The following is a 24,911-nucleotide window of genomic DNA, read 5'->3' as shown; positions in this document are numbered from 1 at the left end:
TTATTTCCGACATAGTCTAAAAAGGGCTTCCATTATTAGTATGAGAGAGCTTTTCCTATGTTCTTGTGCTGGTGGGAGTTATAGTTGAACCACTCTGAGATCTATGGGTGTGGGGCAGTATACAAATTTAATAAAAAAATAAAAAAATAATAGTCCAAACATCTGGATGGCAGAAGCAAAGGTTAAGTTACCACGTGGCTAAGGACCATCTGGATTCACTGTGAGCAAGGCTTGCTGTTTATGTAGAAATTAGGCATATATGTAAGTCCTGCTGCTGTTCTTGGCATTGCATTTTAATTCTGTTTCTAATGGCACTTGTACACATTGTGATGCTGCCAGTGCAGTTAGTCTAGTGCGGTGGATTCCAGTTATGGTAAGGTCAGGTGAGCCAGGGTTGCTGAAAAGAACAATCACATGGGGGGAAACCTTGCCTGCAGTTACACAGAGAAGTTATTTCTTTGCTATAAATCAAGCATAGAGAGACGTGTTATTATTCTGGTTTGTGAAATCAGAGCAGATGCATAGCAGATAAAACGGAAAACCTTCAAGCACGCATGAAGGGAAAGTGTGGGATAAAGAAGCCTATTCGGAATAAACCAGCCAGCCTTTGACTTGTTGATGCCCTCTGAATATTCATTTTTATTTATAAAGCTTGCTTTTTGATAGAATGCCTAAAGTCATGAATCAAACAATTAAAACAAAATACCTGTTACAAACAGAACAATACTTCAAAACTAGCAGCAGCAATGTGGAAATGACACCAGCTTGGGCATTTGTCAGTGTTATTTTAAACACCTTTCTTGGACAAAAATTGATGCTTGAGCTTGCTGGCGAAAAGCATGCAGAGATGGCATTTGGTATGTTTCCTCAAGGCAGTTGAGTTTGGTAGAGCAAAGAATTGGTGATCTGAAGTGGTGGTGAGGTACATCTGGGAGGAGCTATTCCTTAAGGTGTGTTAAGTAGTAGTGGTACGGACTGGCTAAGTAATTAACAATCAGACAGCTTTCAACATGGATAAACTGCGATGGTTTCTTTGCCTGCCTCTCCCGGTTCACTTTCATACAGGGCATTTGGTTGGTCCTCCACTACGGTTGTGCCAATGTTGGTGGTGGAAAAGGACACAGTCTGGCTTACTCATGGACAGGCACAGGGTGGGGTATTTGCCAGCTTGTCTGCCTCCCTCTCCTCTTCCCTCATGAGTGATGTGTGCAGTTTAATAAAATGAAACTCGTCTCACTCTTTAAAAAAATACTCTCTGCTCCCTTACGGCCGTTGCTTTTATTACTGTCATTTCTCACACATTCCTTCTTGTTGCTTCCATTAGATCTGGTGGCTGGATCCTGAGCTGACCTACGGCAACGCCAAGCCATTTGTCTTCACGCAAGGCCATTCCGTGTGCAACCGCTCCTTCTTCCCCTGTTTTGACACGCCAGCTGTGAAATGTACTTACTCCGCCATCGTCAAGGTAGGAGGAAGCCTGTAACAAACCACCGTTTCCTTAGGGAGGAGAAACAGTCGTTCAGGTTGCTGTGCTCTGTGAAATGTCGGGATCTGTCTGAACAGACCTGGTCGGGGAAAAAGTTTGGTGCTTTCCCTTATACCATATTAATACTTTTGGGATGGGTGTTTGGCTAACAACTTTTTCTTTATCTGCTGGGTCTATTGCCAGAAGGCCATGTGCAGGTAGGCAGTCGGGTTCTAAGCATCCCCCCCTTCCCAAAGAACTCTGGTTCTTTTTCTTCAGGAGTTGGACTCTGAAATAAACATCATTGGGCATCCATGAGCCACTGTCTTTTATACCTCTTGATTCATTTCGATCAGCACAAGAGACTTTGATCTGTGTCTCCTTGTTCACTCAAGTGGTTGGAGGATTAGGCTGAGCTGACTTCAGACTTGTGCGGGATTGCTTTTTTGTTTTGTTTATTACTAGAACCCCTGCATTCCACGGGTGTGCTTTAAATTTTAAAAAGCAAGAGTACACACTGAGGCTCTCTTAAGGCATAACTAATTTGCGTTAAATGCTTTTGAGTATTATCGCTGGCTCACAAATCTAGCTGCCTGACATTCAAATTGAAGTCTGATTCAGCATCCTTTTTGAAAGGCTGACAATACTGGTCCATGAGAAACTGGCTAGTTGGTATATTAGTGGATCACAATCTCCCCTTCTTCTCACCCCAGGCTAGGGCAGAGACATCTTGCTTCAACTGATACTGCTCACACCTCTTGAATATCCTTCCTAGAAAAAGCTGTTCGGCTGTCTAATCTCTTGTTGTTGTTATGTCAGATGCCAGAGGGTTGGCAGGAAGGATTTCCCAATGGTACGAGCCGGGGCTTTAGTGCCCTTTACTGCTCTTTTGACCTACCAGTGACTAGCAGAGCAACAAAAAGTTATGCAGACTTGGAGAAATTATGGAAATCTCATTTTTCACAGTTTATATAGAGTTCCGTTTATCTTAGGAATTTGGATTGCATGGGCAATTTCTATTTTTTTAGTGCACATTTGCCTGGTTTGTATGTCACCAAACAGCGGTGAATATGTGAGTTCCCAGAGAAGAACTCTTAGCCACTCCCCACTCCTTTTTCAGTTTTGCTCCTGCACTGGGCTGAATTAAGACCAGGTTTGGCTTAGCCTGTTGACCAAACCCAGACTTGTAGTTAAACTCTCTCCTTACCAACTGCAAGCACTAGTCAAGAAAAAAAACCTTTGCTACAGTTTGTGGTTAGAGAGGAGCGAGCTTCACCCCATAGGAACAAGGGAAGCTGCCTTGTTTATCTAGCTCAGTATTGTCAACACAGGCTGGCAGTGACTCTCCAGGGTTTAAACAGGCTCTCAGCCTTACCTGGAGCCATCAAGGATTGAACCTGGGATCTTGTGCAGGCAAAACAGATGCTCTACCCCTGAGTTAGAACCCTTCTTGTGCTTGGATGTCATGCCAAGTCAAACCTTGGCTTAGCTCAGCGCAGCACAAGAAAAACAAAAAGGACCAGGGAAGAGCAAAGTGGCTGCTTGCTCCTCTCCAGGACTCTGCATGTTTGCACACAGTCCTGGTAAGCCACAGTTTAGCTTGCTGGGATGTGCAGACTAGGCGACTGTGTGTTGTGCAAACCAGCTCTTAGTCTCCTTGGCCCATAGAGCATCCTGACAGCCCGTTGCTTGTTTCCCAGGCTCCTGCAGGTATGCAAGTGTTGATGAGTGCTACCCAAAGCACCTATGAGGAAGAAGAGGGCACCTATCAGTTCTACATGGAATACCCAATTCCTGCTTACCTTGTGGCACTGGTGGCAGGGGACCTTGTACCTGCAGACATTGGTCCTAGGTAAGCTACTTTTGTCTGCCTGAGCTGTGCTCGTTGTGAGGAGCTGCTTTAGCAGACTTTCAAATGTGCCCACAAAGTTCATTAGCCTGTATGTTTTCATTGTTCGTCTACTAGCCCGCATTTTTGTGCTGGTGGTGGAAGAGTAGAAAACTGCTTCCCACTAAGCAGAGCGGTGGAGAAGGGATAGAGTGATCCAGGTGCCTTCCTCTGGCCTGTTGCATTTCCATGCTGGCGGTGGAGGAATAGACTTTCCTTCTCCTGGTTTCTGTCACAGAAAACAAGTGGACTGATCGAGGAAGGATGGAGCAATCTATGCCTCCTCCACCAGCCCGCTTGCTCGCCTGCACCAGGCTAATACGTAAATGCAAGGCTTGTGCTTGGAAGTCATCGAGCCAGATGGATCAGGAAAAGCTGCTCCTGGTGACATGGGACACTGCACACTTGTAGATCAGACCTGTGCAGCTTGAACACTGCTGACTGGTTGTGCCGCAAGACACCTGCCACACAGTGTGGCATCTCCATATCCAGGAAAATATTTGTGGCTTTTGCCACAACCAGGAACTTTACTTAGACCAGGGGTAGTCAACCTTTTTATCCTACCGCCCACTAATGCATCTTTCTTGCTGATAAAATTTCCTTACCGCCCACCAGTGCTCGATGGAAGGAGGATTCAGCTTGTGCTGTAGAACCCCCTCCCGCCCACCTAGAATCCTGAAATGCTCACTACTGGGCGGTAGGGACCAGGTTGACAACTCCTGACTTAGACCTTGAAATTGTCTGCAAATGTGTATTTTAGGTTTTGTAACAGGGATCCAAAATCAGTAGTGAATGATATGAATGGCGGAACCAGCGTGAAGTCAGTGAGTTGACTGTTGCTGTCTTTGTAACAGGAGCAAAGTGTGGGCGGAACCATGCCTGCTGTCAACAGCTATCAGCAAACTCTCGGGTCGGGTTGAGCGCTGGCTCAGTGCTGCAGAGAGCCTCTATGGGCCCTATATATGGGGAAGGTAGGTTTGGTGCATTCACGCTTTTGGAATAAAATTGAAGGTATCTGTAGAGGCAGTGATTCAGGAGTTCCAAGGGCCTCTTTTCTAGCCTGCCACCCGCACCTCTTGGGTACCAAGAATGGTATCAGGCATCCAATGGGTGCCTCATCCGGAAGGGTTTTATTCTGAAGTTAAGGGTGCTTTGGCAAATTGTGAGCACGCTGTTTCCTTGCACAGAAAACTTGGAATAATATAAAGTCTGGCTCATTCTAACACAGAGTGCAAAAGGATCAGAATCCAGAGCTAATGGGTGAAATGTTAGACTTTTAAATGGTGGTCTTTCAAAGGGTTATAATGAGCCTCCCTCAGTCAAGAATACAACAATTGTTCAAGGCTCTTCATGGAGTCATAGAATCATAGAATAGAATTATAGAGGTGGAAGGGACCCTGAGGGTCATCTAGTCCAACCCCCTGCAATGCAGGAATCTCAATGAAAGCAGCCATGACAGACGGCCATCCAATCTCTGCTTAAAAATCTCTGAAGAAGGAGAGTTCACCATTTTCTGAAGGAGTCCATTCCACTGTTGAAAATCTCTTACTGCCAGAAATTTCTTCCTGATGTTTAGTCGGAATCTCCTTACTTGTAACTTGAATCCATTGGTTCGGGTCCTACCATCCAGCGCAGCAGAAAACAAGTTTTCTCCATCTTCCATGCTACAGCCGTTCAGCTATTTGAAGATGGCTATCCTATCTCCTCCCAGTCTCCCCTGTTTACCAAGCTAAACATACCCAATTCCCTCAACTGTTGCTCATCAGGCTTGGTTTCCAGACCTTTGATCATCTGGGTTGCCCTCCTTTGCACACATTCCAGCTTGTCAACATCCTTCTTAAATTGTGGCAGGTGAATGTGGGAGGGGAGGCATTGCCGTAGCTGTGGAGAGCTGCATTATTCTTTCATTCTCCTACTGCAAGTAGAAAGACTGTGATAAATAAGGGGCTAGTCCATTGGATTGTGTGCCGTTATAAAGGAACTCCAGAACTGATTTTGTGCAGTGTGTTACAGGGCTTGAGTCCCTGCACAAAGCCAGTCCCTGTCTTAATCTACCCCCATAACATGGGAAAATCTCAGGTTTGCCACTCTCAGCTTCTCTGAGAAGTGGTGGATGTGTAACATACAGCTTAAATACCGCTTAAATGGCAGTGCTCCTCCCACCGCACCCAGAGTGCACAGATGGGCTGGGAGAGATAGGCAGTTTTAGGGTGGCGTGATTGATGGGGTCGCACTGGGGCGCCAAAACAATGCTTTAGAACAGAGCTCGAGAGGTGAGGGGCGCCAAAGTTTAGCATCTCACAGGGCACTGCTGAAATTTGAGAGCCCAAAGTCCTCCACTGCTGGGAAGGAGGACTCCTCTATGCATTTCCACACAATTGTGAGAATCATGGCTCCAAGGTCCTGAGAGTGACCTGCGTCCTCCCCACCCCCTCCTTGTCCCTTCCAGGTACGACATCGTTTTCCTTCCTCCCTCTTTCCCCATTGTCGCCATGGAGAACCCCTGCCTCACCTTCATAATCTCTTCCATCCTGGAGAGCGACGAATTCCTCATCATCGATGTCATCCACGAAGTGGCCCACAGCTGGTTTGGCAACGCCGTCACCAATGCCACGTGGGAAGAGATGTGGCTGAGCGAGGGGCTGGCCACTTACGCTCAGCGCCGGATCACCACTGAGACCTATGGTAAGCGGCAGGGTAGGTGGCGCTTCTGTGACCTTGTTTACATCGTTTGAAAAGAAGAGCTTGTTTCAGCAACATGGGTGCCGTTAGCAGGGGCCCTCAAGAGCTGCCATTCTTATAGCAGCTACAGTTCCTAACCAAGCATCAGGGAGCTGCAGTCCTGACGCTCTAGATCTCTTGGAGCTCCTGATACTTCCCAAATAACTGTTCTCAACAAATTGGAAACCAGGCTCAAGATACCTCCCCACGGCTCCTCCCCTCCCGGGAGCAAATTTCCCCTTCATCTCCCGACATCCGTAAAGCTGTTTGTCAGTCCTTTGGCGAAAGCCATCATTATTTAATCAAGATTTGAAACCATTATTTGAAGTGGGTTTTAGATCCCGCCTCAAGAGTAGCCCTAATTCCCTTCTACGACTGGATTGAAGACTTACACAAACTCGCAACGTATGAACAACTTGCATATAAACGCAGACTTGTCATGGACAAATTCAGTGACATTTGGAATCCATTCTTAAAAATACTATAATAGGTTAAGATCTGGTGAAGTGCAATAACAACCTTACAGTTAACGCGAGGGCTGTTTAAGCAGTATCCCAAGGGCAAGAAGAGAGAAGCTTAACTAGTCCAGAACTAGCTTTAAAAAAAGTTGCTTCAGTATTTTGTCTTGGTACGTTAATTCTAGAAGGGTAGTCAGGTTTCAGAGTCTTGCAATCCTGTATCATCTCACAATTGCTGTTAACCTTCCCCCCCCCCCCTGTTTAATCAGCACACATGTAACAGTAGCATCAAGCAAAATCCCCCCTCCATCTATTTATATGTACCGAACCAAGAATCCTGCTCTCACAGTCTTTTAATCATACCCAACCTTGACCTCTGAAGACAAATAAGATAGGAAATCAGAGGAGAGATTGGACCACTGAAATGGAAACAACTGAATTTTAATGAGACTACTCTGGAGTCGATGAATTGTGGGTTGCAGCTTGATTCTTGGTTAACTGATACACGAAAAGGTTTCCAGTTCCATGCAGAAAATGTCCCAGTTTATGTGATGCACTTGAACAGCTCAACATGTGGTAGCAGCTGTCACATAACTTGATTTAAAATTGCCTTTAGGGTGACACCCCTAAAGTTTACACCATTCCATCACCTGCTTCCTTGAGATCCTGTGCCATCTCCTCTGCTGAACACTGGGCGTTTCTTGGGAAGCCCAGGATTTCAACCTGGTCATTTATCTCAGATTAGCTGCTTGCTCTTGGCCTTCATTTCACCAGTTCCTGAAGCAGTGACCTACTTCACAGCAGTTGTGGGCAGAAGATTGATTGCAATCAACTGGTAGATGTCTGGACAAACTGCAGTAGATCAGAAATCTCTAAATTAAGCTGCTGAACTAAAGAAAGCTTTGGGGGGAAACCAGGAGTGGATTTTTGTGTGGAAGGACTATGAGCTCAGTTGAGGTTCTGGATATAAATTCCTGGGCTAAGCATGTGCTCAGAGGCACCTTGCACCAATTCCAAGTCTATATCCTACTCCTACCCACTCTTTTGCAGTTGGCTCCAGTTGGGTCCCCTTGGGGTTTTAGTGAAAAACAGAGGAAGCAGTTGCCACAAACCTGAAGTGTGCCCACCCCTTCTCTGTAAAATTGTTGTAAGGCTGAATGAACTAATTTCTTTCCCTCAATCTTAATTATAATGCCAAGATTGAAGGGTTTTGAAATTTGGCAATGTAGCTTCTTGTAGTGTTTGGGTGGCCTTCCATGATGTCACAGAAGGGTGGGGACAGCCTGCCAGTGGGTGAGCTGTTCAGATGGTAGCAAGGACTGGGTCAGAATGGTGAGGTCCTGTGAAGAGAGCAGGCCTTATAGGGTGGGTCATGGGGAGGTTAAGAAATGGGGTTTGGAACTGGGAACGGTCCAGAGGAGGGAAGGCAAAAGCAGAAGGCCACGAGAGGTGTGTGAGAGGGCTGGGGGGACTGGGAGAGAGAATGATCAGAGAAAAGAGGTGGCTAGGAGCTGCAATGGGAAGGGAAGCTGAAGTCCATATGTATATTTGAAATCACAGCCAGATTTTTGGCTGCAGGATTCAGGCACCAATACATTTTGTTTTCGTGTGCAGGTGCTGCCTTTACGTGCCTGGAGACTGCCTTCCGCCTTGATGCCCTCCACAGGCAGATGAAGCTCCTTGGGGAGGACAACCCTGTTAGCAAGCTTCAGGTGAAGCTGGAGCCAGGTATGTCCTGCTTTGAGATTAGCCGGCTGGGTCTCGGCTTTTATAAAACAGGCCGGCTCACCCTGCCCACCTCTGGCTTCCTGTTATGCATGAGCTTCTGCTGTCTTGACTGTAATCTCATCCCACCCCTCCACCCCTTGAAGCCTGAAATAGGTGGCTGCATCTTGGGTCAGTTCCACAAAGCAAATTCAGTGTCGCAGAGAGAGGCCAAGCATGAAATATCACAGCACAGTGGAAGTTATCAAAATGCTGCTGTAAATTAGGGGCAGGCAACGAGCTTTCACGATAAAGTATGGAGGTGGTTATTTTGGATTTCAGTCCCACAACACGCCCTTGCATTGCCGGCTTCCCTTCTTTCCCTCATCTCCCTGCTTCTTTACATTCTTTGACTACAGAAGGGTCTGTAAGGCTGCAATCCTTGCTACTAATCGTAATAATTTATTATGTGTACCCCTGCCCATCTGGCTGGATTTCCCCAGCCACTCTGGGCGGCTTCCAACAAGGATTAAAAATACATCAAAATGTCACACGTTAAAAACTTCCCTGAACAGGGCTGCCTTCAGATGTCTTCTAAATGTCAGGACGCGGGTGGCGCTGTGGGTAAAACCTCAGTGCCTAGGACTTGCTGATCGTAAGATCGGCGGTTCGAATCCCCGCGGCAGGGTGAGCTCCCGTCGTTCGGTCCCAGCTCCTGCCCACCTAGCAGTTCGAAAGCACCCCTAAGTGCAAGTAGATAAATAGGTACTACTCTATAGCGGGAAGGTAAACGGCGTTTCCGTGTGCGGCGCTGGTGCTGGCTCACCAGTGCAGCTTCGTCACGCTGGCCACATGACCCGGAAGTGTCTTCGGACGGCGCCGGCTCCCGGCCTCTTGAGCGAGATGAGCGCGCAACCCTAGAGTCGGTCACGACTGGCTTGTACGGGCAGGGGTACCTTTACCTTTACTAAATGTCAGGTACCGTATTTTTCGCTCCATAAGACACACCAGACCATAAGACGCACCTGGTTTTTGGAAGAGGAAAACAAGAAAAAAAATATTCTGAATCCCAGAAGCCAGAATAGCAAGAGGGGTCGCTGCGCAGCGATCCCTCTCACTGTTCTGGCTTCTGGGATAGCCGCATGAAGCCTCTTCAGGTTAGCGGGATGAAGGCTCCCCCTGCCCTGAAGAGGCTTCGTGCGGTTAAGCCAGAAGCTAGAACAACAAGTGGGATCGCTGCACAGCGATCCCTCTTGCTGTTCTGGCTTCTGGGATAGCTGTGCAGCCTATATTCGCGCCATAAGATGCACACACATTTTCTCTTACTTTTTAGGAGGGAAAAAGTGTGTCTTATAGAGCGAAAAATACGGTAGTTGTTTATCTCTTTGACATCTGATGGGAGGGCGTTCCACAGGGCAGGTGCCACTACCGAGAAGGCCCTCCGCCTGGTTCCCTCTAGCTTTGTTTCTCACAGTGAGGGAACCGCCAGAAGGCCCTCGGCACTGGACCTCAGCATCTGGGCAGAACGATGGGGGTGGAGACGCTCCTTCAGGTATGCTGGGCCGAGGCAGTTTAGGGCCTTAAAGGTCAACACCAACACTTTGAATTGTGCTTACTGCCTGACAGTAAGCCTAAGCCCCACTGAACTCTGTAGGATTGCACTGTAAGAACACCAGGTGATTACATAAGGCCTGACTGCTATATTACTTGATGGTAATACCTCAAGGACTGCCTCTCCCCATATGAACCAACCCAGACCCTGTGATCGCCATCCGAGCCCCTTCTTCGTGTGCTTCCTCCAGGAAGCACTCTTACGCCACTTTCACAGCTCTGGCTTCTCTCAGGTGACCCTGGAAACTGTAGTTTGTAAAGAGTGCTGAGAATTCTTAGGAGAATCTTAACAAACTGCAGTACCCAAGATCCTTTAGAGGAAACTATGAAAGTGGTACAAGGGTGCTATTTTATTTTTATTTTCCTTCCCTTTCCTTTTTATAAATTTATTTATTTGTGGGGGGTTTTCAGATTAAAATTTTACAGTCACATATCCATCATACAACATAGAAACAAGATTCCAAAGAATCTCCTGGATTTCCCTCCTCCCCTTTGTGGGTCCTATTGTTGATTTCCTCCTGCATCTTTTAGAATAATCCAAATCTTTTACCTCTCCATTGTGTCCAAAGTTCACCATTAAACTACAAGTGTTATTCCAATCCTACTAACAATTTTAACTGTTTACAATGGTTTTTAAGATAAATTATAAATTTTCCCCATTCCTTATTGAAATGTTGGTCTTCCTGATTTCCTTTCCTTTCCAAGATCCCAGGGTGGTTCACAGCAGAAAAACACAAAATGAGAATATAAAATACATAATAAAACACAAACAAACCAACACCCCCCTTCCCACAAACAGATTTTAAAAGCCATAGAATCTTAATCAACTGAATGCCTGGTTGAAGAAGTGTGGTTGTGACCACAGATTCATGCCTCTCTCTCTTGCCTTCTCCATTTCCTGCTCTAGATTGCAAACTCTTGGCATGTGGGGTTGCAGGGGCCTGTTTCATGTTTTGCTTCTGAAACTTTATGGAGCACCATAGACACTGATGATGCTGTATAAATAAGTCATTAAAAGCCGTAATTGGAGGAGGAGGGGAAAAAGCTGTGGACCGAGGAAGCTTCTGGCATTTTTGCTTGCAGCTTTACCAAGATACTACTGTGTTCTCTCTCTCTCTCTCCTCCCCTCCCCTTGCCTATCCCCCATCCCTCGGTCTTACAGGTGTGAATCCTAGCAATCTGATGAACCTCTTCACGTACGAGAAAGGTTACTGCTTTGTTTACTACCTGTCTCAGCTCTGTGGAGACCCAGCACGCTTTGATGCCTTCCTTCGAGTTAGTAACTTGGGTTTCAGAGGTGGGGTGTGTCCGTGTGCATGTATGTGAGACTCTTGCCTGTATGCATTTCCCTTTGAGGCACCCATGAGAAAGAGAGGGATGTCAATTTTAGAAAAGGAGGAGGAGAGGCAGTATGGCATGCTTTAAGCAAGGGCTTGAAAATAGCTGTTTGTTAGATGAGGATACCTCTGCAGGAGACCGCTCGGTGAAATAGATCAGCAAAGGGTCCCAGTTAAAACAACTCAGTCAATAATAATAATAATAATAATAATAATAATAATAATAATAATAATTTATTTATACACTGCCCATCTGGCTGGGTTTTCCCAGCCACTCTGGGCGGCTTCCAACAAAATATTAAAATACAATAGTCTATTAAACATTAAAAGCTTCCCTAAACAGGGCTGCCTTCAGATGTCTTCTAAAGGTCTGGTAGTTGTTTTTCTCTTTGACATCTGATGGCAAGGCATTCCACAGGCCACCACCGAGAAGGCCCTCTGCCTTGTTCCTGTAACTTGGCTTCTCACAGCGAGGGAACCCCCAGAAGGCCCTCTTAGCTGGACCTCAGTGTCCGGGCAGAACGATGAGGGTGGAGACGCTTCTTCAGGTATACAGGACCGAGGGGCATTTAGGGCTTTAAAGGTCAGCACCAACACTTTGAATTGTGCCCGGAAACGTACTGGGAGCCTATGTAGGTCTTTCAAGACCGGTCAAAGCAATGAGTTGGGAGGTAGTGGAGAAGGAAGACAAGATAGAAGGGGTTTCATGGCAAACACCCATCTTGGGAATGTGGCCTACATGTTGCCAGAGACCTCGCTTTCACTGCTTGTCCCCCCATCCCCACAAGTGTTAAGGAAGAGATTAAGTAAGCAGCAGTTAGAACATAGAGGCTGGTGCTGGTGGTCTTCAGGTGAAGAGCTGATGCCTGGAAAGTGAGGCAATGCTTAAGGGGTCCTGAGTCAGAGCTCCAGAAACTTCTGGGCTGGATGCAGCAAGAGGAGCAGGAACGGGGATATATATTACTGTTGTTCTTAATATTAATACGTTGATTGTTTCATTTTAGTATCCTTATATTGTATTTTTGTTTTTCACTGTAAGCTGCTCTGAGTGATATTTTAATAGAAAAGCGGGGCATACTGTTCTAATCTGATCTAAGCAGCTGACATGGCAATGTATGCTAGATAAATCTCCACTGGTTTTCTCAGCCGTGGCTTCTGGCTCGTTCTGCGGTTAGCCTGAGCCTTGTGTTCGTGTACGCCAAGAGATGCTGCCTGTCTTGCATGCCAGTTGCATCCCTGCTCTCCAATTACCAACAACTTTCTGGAGCATTATATATTTTATTTCTGCATTCACCCTGGCCTTCCTAAAGGACTGAAGTGCCAAATAATTTAAAGGAAGTTCTTGTGACAGATGAACTTCCTTTAGTGAATCTTTAGGAGGAAGGAGTTTCATGATTTGGGGTGTTAGTGGTAATGTGGGTTTACATAAGTCCTTCCTTCCTTCCTTCCTTCCTTCCTCTTTCTTTCTTTCTTTCTTTCTTTCTTTCTTTCTTTCTCTCTCTCCCTCCCTCTCTCTCTCTCTCCCCCCCCGTGCAGTCTCCTGTGGGAAATAGACTTTCCTTACCTGTTGCATTTCACTTTTTCCTCTGCATGCTTGTTCCATTCCCCTTCGCCTTCTCCGTTATTGCCCTTCCTTGCCCATTATATATATGATTTTGCTACGTAACTGTCTTTCTCTTTCCCCTGAAACTTGCCAACTCCTTGACCCATTCTTCCGGCTCTCTTCCAGGCCTACATCGAGAAGTACAAGTTCACTAGTGTTGTGGCCCAAGATCTCTTGGATTCCTTCCTGGCTTTCTTTCCAGAACTGAAAGAACAATGCATTGAGAGCAGAACAGGTAGAGAAGAACACATTGGCTGCTTTTGCTTTTGTTGAAGCGCGGTGAGAATAAATGACCCTGGGAGCTTCTGCGCTAGCATCACCTTCATTCCGTGGGTGTGCAGTGCAGCAGCTGTTGTGCCATTCAGACAGGGACAGAGAGAGGGGACGGCTCCACAGTCGTGGTGCTTTGTGTGGACCTCTTTGGCAGTCAGGTGGTAAAGAGGCTGGAATGGGATGGGAGAAACCAAGAGTCTGGAAACCAAGCCTGATGAAGAACAGTTGAAGGAGCTGGGGATGTTTAGCCTGGAAAAGAGGAGACTGAGAGGATATGTGATAGCCATCTTCAAATATCTGAAGGGCTGCCATATGGAAGATGCAGCAAACTTGCTTAATGTTGTTCCAGAGGGTAGGACTTGAACCAATGGCTTCAAGTTACAAGAACATCAGGAAGAACTTGTTGTCTGTAATAATAATAATACAGTGGTGCCCCGCAAGACGAATGCCTCGCAAAACGAAAAACGCGCAAGATGAAAGGGTTTTTCGGTTTTTGCGTCGCTTCGCTAGACGATTTTCCCTATGGGCTTGCTTCGCAAGACGAAAACGTCTTGCGAGTTTGTTCGCTTTTTTCTTAAAGCCGCTTGAAGAGGCGCAGTTGCGACAGACCGTGCTTCGCAAGACGAAAAACATCGCAAGACGAAAAGACTCGCGGAACGAATTAATTTCGTCTTGTGAGGCACCACTGTAGTAATAATAATAATAATAATAATTTATATCCCACCCTCCCCAGCCGAAGACGGGCTCAGAGCGGCTAACAACAATAAAAGTAACACAGCATTCTAAAATCAATTCATTCTAAAATCAATTCAAAATCAAATTAATGGCAACCATTGGGCTAGAGTTCTATGAGGATTACCAAAGGAGGGGGTCAGACTGTGCCTTGGCCAAAGGCCTGGTGGAACAGCTCTGTCTTGCAGGCCCTGCGGAAAGATGTCAAGTCCCGCAGGGCCCTAGTCTCTTGTGACAGAGCGTTCCACCAGATCAGGGCCATAGCCGAAAAAGCCCTGGCTCTGGTTGAGGCCAGCCTAACCTCCCTGTGGCCCGGGACCTCCAAGATGTTTTTGTTTGAAGACCGTAAGGTCCTCCGTGGGACATACCAGGAGAGGTGGTCCCGTGGGTACGAGGGTCCCGTAGGTAAGAGCTGTTCAGCAGTGGAGCAGACTTCCTTGGAAGGTGGTGGACTCTCCTTCATTGGAAACTTGGCTAGCCACCTGTCCTGGGTGCTTTAGTTGTGATTCCTGCATTGCAGGGGGTCGATGGAAGGTCTCTTCCAATTATCTGATTCTATGAGAAGCAGCAAAGAGCTGTCCCCTCTGGCCTTCCGGTGATTCAACTGTTTCTTGCACTGTTGCAGCTTAAGCTAAATCTGTAGGTTGCAATTCGTAGCAAAGGAGGAGAAGGCAGGGGCTGGGTTCAAGGAAGTCACAACTGTGAATTGCTTTTGATGGCTGACTCATCACTGATACTGGAATCTGAATATAGTTCATGCTGTTGCTGTTCTAAGTTCACACCACTTAGAGCTGGGAGGAGAAAATGGAAGTATTTAACAGGGTGCGGCCTGCAGCAGAGACATGTGGAGAGCTGGCTTGTATTTGTATTTAATTTAGTTGCTGCTCGTTTTTAAGCTATCTGTTTTCCATGGGCTACCATCTGCAGTTTCAAGAGTTTGCCCCTGTCCTCCTTCCCCTCTCTGACTGGTTGGTGTTGTGCCTGCCAGCAGAAAGAAAGCTCCATCATGAATATCATCTCTCAAAGGTGCTGAGGAGAAGAAAGAAAGGAAACCAGGCTCGACAGAATTATGTCGCTGGTTTATTTAATTCCATTTATGAATTGCTTCCTATGAAACACCTTGAAGCGATTTAAGTGAAAACATCAGCGATGAAGACATGCATAAGACAGTTTCATGTGTAAAAAAAGTTCAGATCCAATACAGATACAGATTAGGATAATAATAATAAAAACTCCACTTAAAAGGCTTGTTGAATGGTGAAGGTCTTTGGTAGAGACTGCACCTGTCTTCACGTTTTGTGGATTTTATGTGGTGGATTTCTAGCCTGTCTTCTAGGGTATGTACTCTTCCTAAGGTGGAGGTGATCCCAGATGCAAGCGAGGGTGCACTTGGCTCCTCCATCTGAGCAGGCAGGTTAAACTGCTGCAAAATTCCTTGAAGGCCCTCCTGAGCCTGTGGAACTGCCTGCCACTCCCTGCTCAACAGCCTCTGACACCCTGCTACTTGTTAGGGTTGTGTTTTAAACAACCCACAGATTTGTGCAAAGCCGTGGGGTCGTGTCTCAGAGAAATAGAAACTGCTCAGAGCAACAATATGAACCCCACATGCAGATTGCGTGGAAAATCAGGCTTTTCTGGTGTGCATCTACTTTTCCCGTCAAAGCACATGTGGTTAACTGGAATGTCAGCCTCCACTGTTAGCTTGTTTTGGCAAGGATGCCTGCAATTCTTCAAAGTGGTCCAGCATAAGACCATGCAAGTCCAATCCTTTCATGTGCATCTCCCCAGATATTCCCTGTAGGTCACCTGCTCATTGAATCACCGTAGCCCTGGGTCATATTAAAAAACCTTCTATATCCAGCCCAAGCCTTACCAGATATATTCCATCTACCATTCTGATCCATTGCTAAAATCTATATTAAAAGGGGGAGAAAAAGGAGTTGTATCAATGTCAGTCCTATTCCGAATAAACCCATTGAAAATAATGGATGTGACTGACTGAGGTTCATTAATTTCACTGGACCTTCTTTGTTGGATACAGCCAAACATGTCACAAACTGAGCATTGTACAAATAGAAAATTAAAAAGTTAAGAGTCAGAGTCCAGGGAAGCTTGGGTAAACACAAGAGTTTTCAAGCAGCATTTAAAGTTCATTGCAGTCTCCACCTCACCGGTTACTCAAGGAAGGGGATATCGCAGGGTATTGCTCTCATCAAGAAGACCCACTTCTGCAGTGCCATGTGGTGACAAACCATTTTCTGTAGTGGCTGCCCGTTTGTGGAATGCTTTCCCCAGGGAGCCTTACCTGGTGCCTTCGTTATACACCTTTAGGCACCAGGCAAAAACATTCCTCTTCAACCAGGCCTTGGGCAGATTAACATATGATACCCTTTTAAATGTTTTTGTGGGAAGGGAAGTAGGTTATTGGTCTGTTCTTGTTTTTATTATATATTTTCTGTATTTTTTTATCTTGCATTTCATGTTGTGAACTGTCCTGAAACCTACAGATGGAAGGGTGGTATAGAAATGTTAATAATAATAATAATAATGGTCATGAACTGACCTGCAGGGTCTCCTTGGAAGATCTTAAAAGCTTGGCGTGATCTGTACTGGGGCAGATGATCTGCCAGGATTCCTGACCTTAAGCTGTGTCATATCCAAGGACTGCAGTGTAAAGAATAATAGTGTTATTTCATGGGATTATCTGAGTAGGGCTTGGAGTGGGGATAGGGATAGGGAGAGGCATGATTGTCTTGTGATATTGGAGATTAAGATTGCCTTGGTCCGTAGACTTGGGACCCATGCTTTGCTTTGCTTTACTTTGTTGTGGAGCACACGTCTTGCATTCTGAAGGTCCCAGTTTCATAGAATCACAGAATCGTAGAGTGAAGTGAAGGCATGAGGTGGGAGTTGGTATTGCAGGTGAGCTGTGCAAAAGCACGCTGGCAAGCATGCTCTAAGACAAGCTGCCGGCCAGCTCTGTGGAGGCTCCTTTTATTAGCACAATATGCAAAACCAGTCAGATACATTTTGGACTGTGACCTTTACACATCTTCCAGTCCCGAGATTGTGGGGTGGTACAAAGTTATTTTGGCACCTGTTTCCACCGCGTCATTTTCCCCTTGCACAATGTATGACGAAGGAGACAAAGGTCACAGACAGGGCACGGCAGACCACTAAGAGATCAAAGGTTAGATAGAGGGCATGATGTTCAGACAGCTGTGGCTTTGTCTGCAGGTGGAAGTGTGCTCCACACCCGAAGGTCACGTGGTCAGACAGCCTGTGGCTTGTCTGCGGGTGGAAGTGTGCTCCACGCCTGGTGATCATTCCTTCAGTAGAGTTGGAAGGTACCCCAAGGAACATCTAGTCCAACCCCCTGCGATGCAAGAATCTCAACTAAGGGGTCCAAGACAGATGGCCACCCAACCTTGGCTTAAAAACCTCCAATGAAGAAGAGTCCACAGCCTTTCTAGTGAGTACCATCCACTGCTGAACAGTACACTGGTATCGCGAGCGAAAAACATCCCCAGGGACAGGACTGAAGAAATATTTGTGCCTGAGATGCTGAAGGACCACTGCCAACCAGTACAGATAGTGTTCTGCCATCAGCCTGACCCAGTATAACGTGGCTGCAAGTGCTCACAGAAACCTGACTGCTCCCAAGCTGAAAAGAAGTGCAGACCGCTCCCTGTCTGATTCTGGTTTGTGTGTCTCTTGCAGGACTAGAGTTTGAACGCTGGCTCAATGCGACGGGTCCTCCTTTAATTGAGCCAGACTTATCTCAGGGATGCAGTCTGACCTGCCCCGTGGAGACGCTCTTCAGCCTCTGGACTACAGAGCCTCTGGATGCTGTGGCTGCTGCTGGCAGCGTTGATATCGCAGAATGGCGGACGTTCCAGACTGTGCTCTTCCTTGACAGGCTGCTGGACGGGTCTCCGCTGCCTGAAGGTGAGTTTTGTTGAGCTGGCAGGTGAGCATCTGAGTCCCTACATAGCTACATAGCTCAGCCAGAAAAATTTGAAGGTTGCGAGTAAAAGGTTTGTACGGGAGGCGGCCCTAAGTGTAAAACGGGAGCATGAGTGACCAGCCAGTAGTATGGAGCTGGAGGAGAGGACAGGATCCCCTGGGAAACTCGGCAAACCTGCTGTACCTGAAACTGGGTGTGGCAAGTGCAGCTGAATGGGACACAGCTGTGGGCAGCTTGAGGACGTATCACATGCCTTGTGCCTTCCCATAAAGAGTGGGAGACTAGGGTGATATCTGCTGTTTCCAGGAACTCTTGAGACTTTTGTGGGCTTGCTGAGTGTTTGCTTGGGCCCTGGGTGAGAACCCAGAGGCTGAAGAGGCGGATGTGTCAGAAGGAAAATGAATTGATCATTATATATATACACTGTATTTTTTGCTCTATAAGACGCACTTCCCACCTCCTAAAAAGTAAGGGGAGAGGTGTGTGCGTCTTATGGAGCGAATGCAGGCAGGAGGCTCTGCTCAGCGCTCCCTTTAAAGAGCCGCATGGAGCGTGTGTTCAGCTCTTGGGGGCTTTTTAAAGGGAGTGCGGCTCTTGGGGGAGCCTTCCTCCCGCTGCCCGGAAGAGGCTTCGCGCGGCTATCCCATAAGCCAGGGATCCTGCTTGCTGTCCTGGCTTCTGCCTTAGCCGCGTGCAGCCTCTTCCAGGCAGGGGGAGCCTTCATCCCGCTTCCCGGGAGAGGCTGCACGCGGCTGTCCCATAAGCCAGGACAGCCAGAGGCTATCCCAGAAGCCAGATCCCTCTTGCTGTTCTGGCTTCTGGGATTCAGAATATTTTTTTTATTTGTTTTCCTCCTCCAAAAACTAGGTGCATCTTATGGTCTGGTGCATCTTAGAGAGCAAAAAATGTGGTATGCGCACACACACACGTAACTTTGTATTAATGTAACATTCTAATATGTAACTGTGTATTTGTGTAATATTTAAGTCGTCTGCTGTTGTTTAAGCTCTTCGTACACCGCTTAGAGATACTTTTAATATATTAAGCGGTATAGAAATTCAATAACCAAATAATAAATATTCAGGTCTTCCAGAGTTATCAGTAATAGACTCTGACAGCCAGGTGGCTTATTAGCCAGTAAGGAAACACTGCAAACTCCTAAGCAAAAGAGATGGTCGCAAGACGCTGCATCTCGCCACATCCATTTGGAGAAACAAATTGGCCAGTGTTTCACAGCTGTGGATTCTCTAGAGACGTCAAAAGCATCTCTTTTTATAAACTACAAAGATCCGGTCTAACTGTTACACTCACCCCGGGGTGATGCCTGTAGCCAGTTTGGGGGTAGGACTGCAATTTGGAAGGGTAGCCCATGTTTTGCATGCAAAAAATTCCAGGTCTGGTTTTGGCATCTCCAGGTAGAGCTGAGAAAGGTCTCTGTGTGAAACCCTGGAGAACCACTGCCAGCCAGTGCAGACAGTATCAAGTTAGATGGAGCAGTGGACCTGCACGATCCACCACAGCTTCCTATGTCCCTATGAGTTTCATTTCCTCCTTAGTATTATTCACAGCTTCTCACTATATGAGCTGAAGCGGCCATGCTGTGAATGGCAGTGAATGTTAGCTGCCTTCGCTCATACAAACTTCAGAGCAAGCCAGAGGCAGACCAAAATCTAGGGGCATTTTTCGCATTAAGGTGTGGTTGGGTTAGGTTTGCAAATTCAGCCTTCTCAAGGATCTGAAGCCCTTCTGGGTTGGAGAATTGCCAGGCCTCCTTGTTCCATTTCTGAACGTTTCCGTATATGCTCTTCAGAGGTGATATCAAAGCTCTCTGAGTGCTACTCAGCTCAGTTGGACGGCATGAACGCAGAGATTCGCATCCGCTGGCTGCAGATCATTGTCCGCAACGACTACCATCCCGATCTTCACAAAGTCCGGCGCTTCTTGGAAAACCAGGTACTAACTTCCAGATTAAAAACACCCTGCGTGTCTCAGGGGCATGATATTTGGGCATGAAACAACCCTGGAACGCCTGCTGATGGACCGAGTGTGTGGATCAGGTGTGTGGTGCAGTTTGTCGGCACGTGGAAACTGGTGGCTGAACTCACTGGTGGGCTGGGTGAGGTTAGGCAGGTCAGTATTATGTTTCCTGTAGCGCAGACAGAGGACTGATGCTGAGAGAGGGTGGCTCGCCAAAGGCCGCCTGCCGAGTTTAAGGTTGGGAGCCAAACCAAGACTTCCTGATCCGTAGCAGGTGCTTTACACGGAGGAGGGAATCAAGAGGTGGAGGAAAAGCTTGGATGTGGGTGGGAAAGGTGCGAAGAAGCATCGCCCAGGAGGAGAGAGGAGGGATAAGAGATGAGAAGAGATGAGGGTGTAACAAGGAGGACTCAATGAAATTAATGGACATCGCTAACTTAGATTTCAGTTACAGGTAGGTAGCCGTGTTGGTCTGCCATAGTCGGAACAAAATAAAAAAATTCCTTCCAATAGCACCTTAGATACCAACTAAGTTTGGTCTGAAGATCTGAAGAAGTGTGCATGCATGGAAGGATTTTTTAAATTTTGTTTAGAGTTCAGTACGTCTGAGTGTATCGTGGATGCAACTCATGGTGTTTCAGTAGATTTTAAGAAGCCAATCTATTTATATCTTCACTTTTGAATCTCTATTATTATTATTAATTTCATTTCTATACTGCTTTATATTTTTAAGGGGGGGAAATCTCAAAGCAGTTTACAACCTACATTAAAACAGCAAATAAAACAATTCAGATTAAAACATTACTGAAGAAAGTTGACTATAAAGTATACAGTCAAATACAATTAACATTCAAACACAATTCACAGGAAACTAAAATATTATCCTAAACATTTTTTTTAAAAACACTGCAGAGGAGGTCGACTGCAGAATGCATCTTTAGCAGAGCAAAGTTAACAAAAAAATTATCTTAAACATTTCAAAAGAAAACTGTGAAGTCAAATATAAAAGGCACATTTGAAACAGCAAAACTAGCAAAATAATAAAATAGTCTCATTTGCATAGAACATATCTGCTGCTGTGCTCTCTAGTACTTTTCCTTTTACTAGGGTATAAGAATAATGTGTTTGCACAATAATAAAAATGTTTTTGTGGGAGAGGGTTATTGGTTTGTTTTTGTTTCGTTATGTATTTTGTGTTCCATTTTGTATTTTTATGTTGTGAACTGCCCTGTGATCTTTGGATGAAGGGTGGTATACAATTAATAATAATAATAATAATAATAGGGCAGTCCTTTGGCTGGCTTATGCAGTACCACCGATCTATCCGTTTTCCTTGTTAGCTCTAAACCAGAATGCATATTTATTTTTGTGCAGTCACTGAGTCCCATTTGTATTGCAGATGTCGCGGATGTACACGATTCCATTGTATGAGGACCTCTGCACCGGCAGCCTGAAGTCGTTTGCCTTGGACATTTTCTACCAGACCCAGAACCAGTTGCACCCCAACTTGCGGAAGACCATTCAGCAGATCTTGACGCAGGGCCTGAACCCGCTCCTTGCCATGGATGCGGCAGCTGTTATGGCAGACCCTCTGGCTGCTGTGGTAGAGGACAAGCCCCCAGAAGCTGCACACAGTGCCATTTCTCTCAGGGACGTAAACGTGTCTGCTTAGCTCCCCAGCTCATACCGGGCCTTTGAAAGTGGAGGAGCAGCCAGGCGAGGGGCAACGTGAACCAAGTGCTGCCTCCTGACCCTCTGTGCCACAGCTTGGGGGGGAGAGTGGATCTCTTGCCGTCGCTCCCACCCACCCCCGCCCCCATTACACACACAAATGTGCCTTCCGGTGCCCGATTCGTTGGCACAGCCAGATATCAGGGATGTCTCCCCTTCTAGCTGCAAGCGGGAACTGTTATGGGATGGATCTGTTGACTTGATGCATCATGAATGTGGATTCCAGGGCGACTTTTGTTCTCCCACTGCAAGCGGGAAGAGTTCTCTCTCGGGCACTTGGGAGGGTCTGTGTCCTCCAGGCCTTCAGAGAGGCAAAGTCGCCACTGGCTGTGCACTGACAAGGAAGTAAAGGGAGTGGGGAACACGATCAGGATCATGGAGATTTGAAGGTTTGGCAATGTTCTGCAAAGAACAGAAAAGGAGTGATGGGGGAGTCTGTTCGGTTTTTGTGCTCTTTTACTGTGTTACTCAGGAGGTGGAGGGTTTAGAACAATGCCTTCAAGCAATGCCTTGGTTTCATCAAGCTGGTCAAGCGTTAAAGGCTAGGAGACGGGGTGGATTTGAAATCCTCCCTCATTTCACTTCTGATTTTCTCCTCTGCGGGATGTTTGACACCCAAACCCACTCAACTAACTGCAATGGGGCCGGGGGCCTGTTTTCCTAAAACTACGCTGCAAATCCTTCATTAGTGTCTGGAACGCAGCTCTGAAAACAGCAGGTAAGGATGACTCGCATCCCCTACTCATCTTGCAAATTAACAAATGGGATGCAATGGCAAACTCAGGCACAATCCTCCAGTAACTTTCCACATTTGTTATAAATGTGCAAATTCTGCTCATTTTAAAGGAGGCCAGAAGAGGTGAAGATTCTGTCGGATTGTCTCTCTGGTCTGTTGGTGCTTCCCAGTGGTCATAGGAATGGACAAACAGGCAGAATGATATGCTTTGTGTCCTGTTCAGCCTGTGTCTTGGCTAAGGACATTTTTAAGTCTCTCTCTCTCTCTCTCTGGATGAGAAAGCAACCGTTGAATATGAAAGCCAAGTTCTCCCAAAGCCGTCTCTTGAGATCAGAGCCATGCTGTCCACCAGCAAAGCCTTTCCTTCCTGGCCATTAGGCAGAGAGAAACAGAGACTGACTATGCAATGCCCTTCTGACCAGCCAGCCGAACTGCCGTTTGTCAAAAGTGAATGGAAGGGCAACCGTATGTAGAGGCATTGGTGCATCTTTCAGAAGATGGCTGGAAGTGGACAAAACGGTGCAGCGTCACGTTTTCCTGCTGTGGGAGCGGCTGTGTTTTTCATATCTCTCTCTGAGCGCCTTTTTCTGCAAGAAGCAGAGAGCTGAGGATTGAACAAATAGGTCTACAAAGAGGCTTCCAACGAAAATCAAACAGGGTGCTGGTAATTGCCATATCTTCCAGGGGTGGAGGCAGTATAGGAATGTGTGTGTGTTTTTAAATTAACTGTTTGCCTTTTTGAGAGTTGAGTGTGCCCGAAGGGCTGCTTAACGCTTCGTGGTAGACGAGAATATGCTGGTGCTTGCTGCTGTGATCCTGTAAAGAACAGATGGGGAACCCTTTGATTCATGGGCTGGATGGATGCAAACCTCAGAGGCTTCCCATCAGGCACCCTGAACGTCTCCTCTTTGGCCCCCCTCCTACTTGAGTTCTGTGCTGGCTGCAGGAGAGAGGGAGAAAGCGGCAAACTACAGGCATTGGGACTTGGTCCAGATGGGGAGCATACCCAAGGGGGATAAAAGCCCTTGACCTCCCACACCATGGCTCCAGTCTGTATCAGGCTCCCAGCACCTACAGTTTGCATCACCAAAAAAGGATCTGTTGAAATGAACTGGGCTGGGGTTTTTTTTGGCAATGCAAATTGCAGGTGGGGGGAGGGAGGCTGCTCTATGTTCAGCGTGTGTGTTTTTGTCTGATCAGGGTGTGTGACTTCGTGTATCTGGCCCTCCCTTTGCTGAAACGTCACTGCTTTTCTCAGCCCGAAGAGTTTTCCTCCCCCCTGCCGTAGATGTCTTGCCCGCGTGCACTTGGGGAACACGTGGCGGACTCTTCCTTGGGACCTGCAGTCGGTGATTCCTCTGCAGTTTTTGGACACACACAATTCCCCTCCTCGTTTCCCTGTCTGTTGCACAAAGTAGTGTGGAGCAGCCATGGGTTTTGCCTGTGCTCGTGGCCACCACATTTCAACAAGAACATTGGTTAATGTCGCCTGTTCTGGAAAAAGAGAGGCCACGTTCGACACATATTGCAGGCAGGAGCGAGGCATCTCGGGCAGCAGTCTGAACATAGAAAAATAGTGGGTGCTTGCTATTTACATTTCCGTTCTCCCCACCCATTCTTTGATTTTAAATTGATTTTCAGGCAGCGTCGGTGTTTTGCCTCAAAGCTTGATAAAGCAATAACAAACTACAAGCATCGGAAAGATGTTTCACCTAATTTGTGGTACCTTGAAGTCACAGCAAGCTCGTCTCTCCCTCACAACAGAGATTAAATTTAGTTAAAATCAGTGGGGGATATGGTGGGGATTTCCCTCCCTTTCCACACACCCACCTGATACATTGCAAACAATTGGCCACTCTTGGCATGCACCCCCCCCCTTTGACAGCAGTTCCAGCCTGGCAGAGTCTTGCCCCCACCCACCTTGCACCCTGGGCTGCCTTAGGCCTCTGTTTTATTGCAATCCTCCCCCCACCCAGAGAGAATGTATGTAACCCTGGTGGAAATTCCTTTTAAACGTACATTGATGCCTTATGATAACATCACTGATAAATGTTGAATTAAACTAAACTTTGTGACTTTCTGAATCTCAGTTTTGCCTGTTTTCCCACCCCCCACTGCACCATCTGTGCTTGTCTCAACCTCACCCCCCACCCACCCCAGACAAATATCGCACCAGGGCACGAAAGTGTTGATGCAAGATTCACAGACTTTGCCAGAGGAACACTCATTTATGGGCATTTCTAGACTACTTGCCATCCAGATCTCAGGGTGGGTTACAAAATTTTAAAACAACAACACTATGCACACTAAATCAATTTGAGCACTGTTAAGATCACCAGCACAAAACCTAACAGCAGTCATCCCTAAAATGCCTGGGCAAATTAACAGTTCTTAACCCGGTGACTCCAGGTTCAAAACTCCCTCCCCAGGGAAGGATGTAAGGCCGCTTCAGCAAGTATTTTTCAGCAAACCTAAAGAATTTCTTTGTTTGCTGAATGTTGTTTGCTTCTTTGTGATATTTCTATATACAGTAGTAATGAGATTCAAGTACTGAGCAATCACAGGCCAACCCAGTAGCTAGGAGTCTGCTTGCTCTTTAAAGCTGGATTAGCAACGGATCCATAACAATGCAGAGCAGGATCACTGGTGGAATGTATGCATCACATGGACCATGGGTATAGCCAGGATATTTGTTGGGGAGACAATAA

General features: G+C 46.6%; 1 protein-coding gene across 2 annotated transcripts in view; it reads left to right on the top strand.

Annotated features, from left to right (window-relative positions):
• The window catches only part of RNPEPL1 (arginyl aminopeptidase like 1), a 30,663-nt gene extending 6,376 nt beyond the window's left edge, over nucleotides 1–24,287 (top strand). Inside the window, exons 2-11 of one of the 2 annotated variants that reach the window (XM_083612772.1) lie at nucleotides 1,325–1,465; nucleotides 3,166–3,317; nucleotides 4,208–4,324; nucleotides 5,803–6,038; nucleotides 8,147–8,260; nucleotides 11,010–11,122; nucleotides 12,914–13,022; nucleotides 17,513–17,740; nucleotides 19,570–19,712; nucleotides 21,136–24,287. In XM_083612772.1, the coding sequence (XP_083468898.1) occupies nucleotides 1,325–1,465; nucleotides 3,166–3,317; nucleotides 4,208–4,324; nucleotides 5,803–6,038; nucleotides 8,147–8,260; nucleotides 11,010–11,122; nucleotides 12,914–13,022; nucleotides 17,513–17,740; nucleotides 19,570–19,712; nucleotides 21,136–21,408 (1,626 nt within the window). In that variant the 3' untranslated portion in view covers nucleotides 21,409–24,287. Of the gene's footprint in view, nucleotides 1–1,324; nucleotides 1,466–3,165; nucleotides 3,318–4,207; nucleotides 4,325–5,802; nucleotides 6,051–8,146; nucleotides 8,261–11,009; nucleotides 11,123–12,913; nucleotides 13,023–17,512; nucleotides 17,741–19,569; nucleotides 19,713–21,135 lie in introns of both variants that reach the window. The other variant, XM_083612771.1, reaches the window with a different exon arrangement.
• Nucleotides 24,288–24,911: the final 624 nt, after the last annotated feature.

Source organism: Podarcis filfolensis (assembly GCF_964270895.1).
Source record: "Podarcis filfolensis genome assembly, chromosome: 5".
Taxonomy (NCBI): domain Eukaryota; kingdom Metazoa; phylum Chordata; class Lepidosauria; order Squamata; family Lacertidae; genus Podarcis; species Podarcis filfolensis.
Note: the sequence above shows the minus strand (reverse complement) of the source record. Positions and strands in the feature narration are given on the sequence as shown.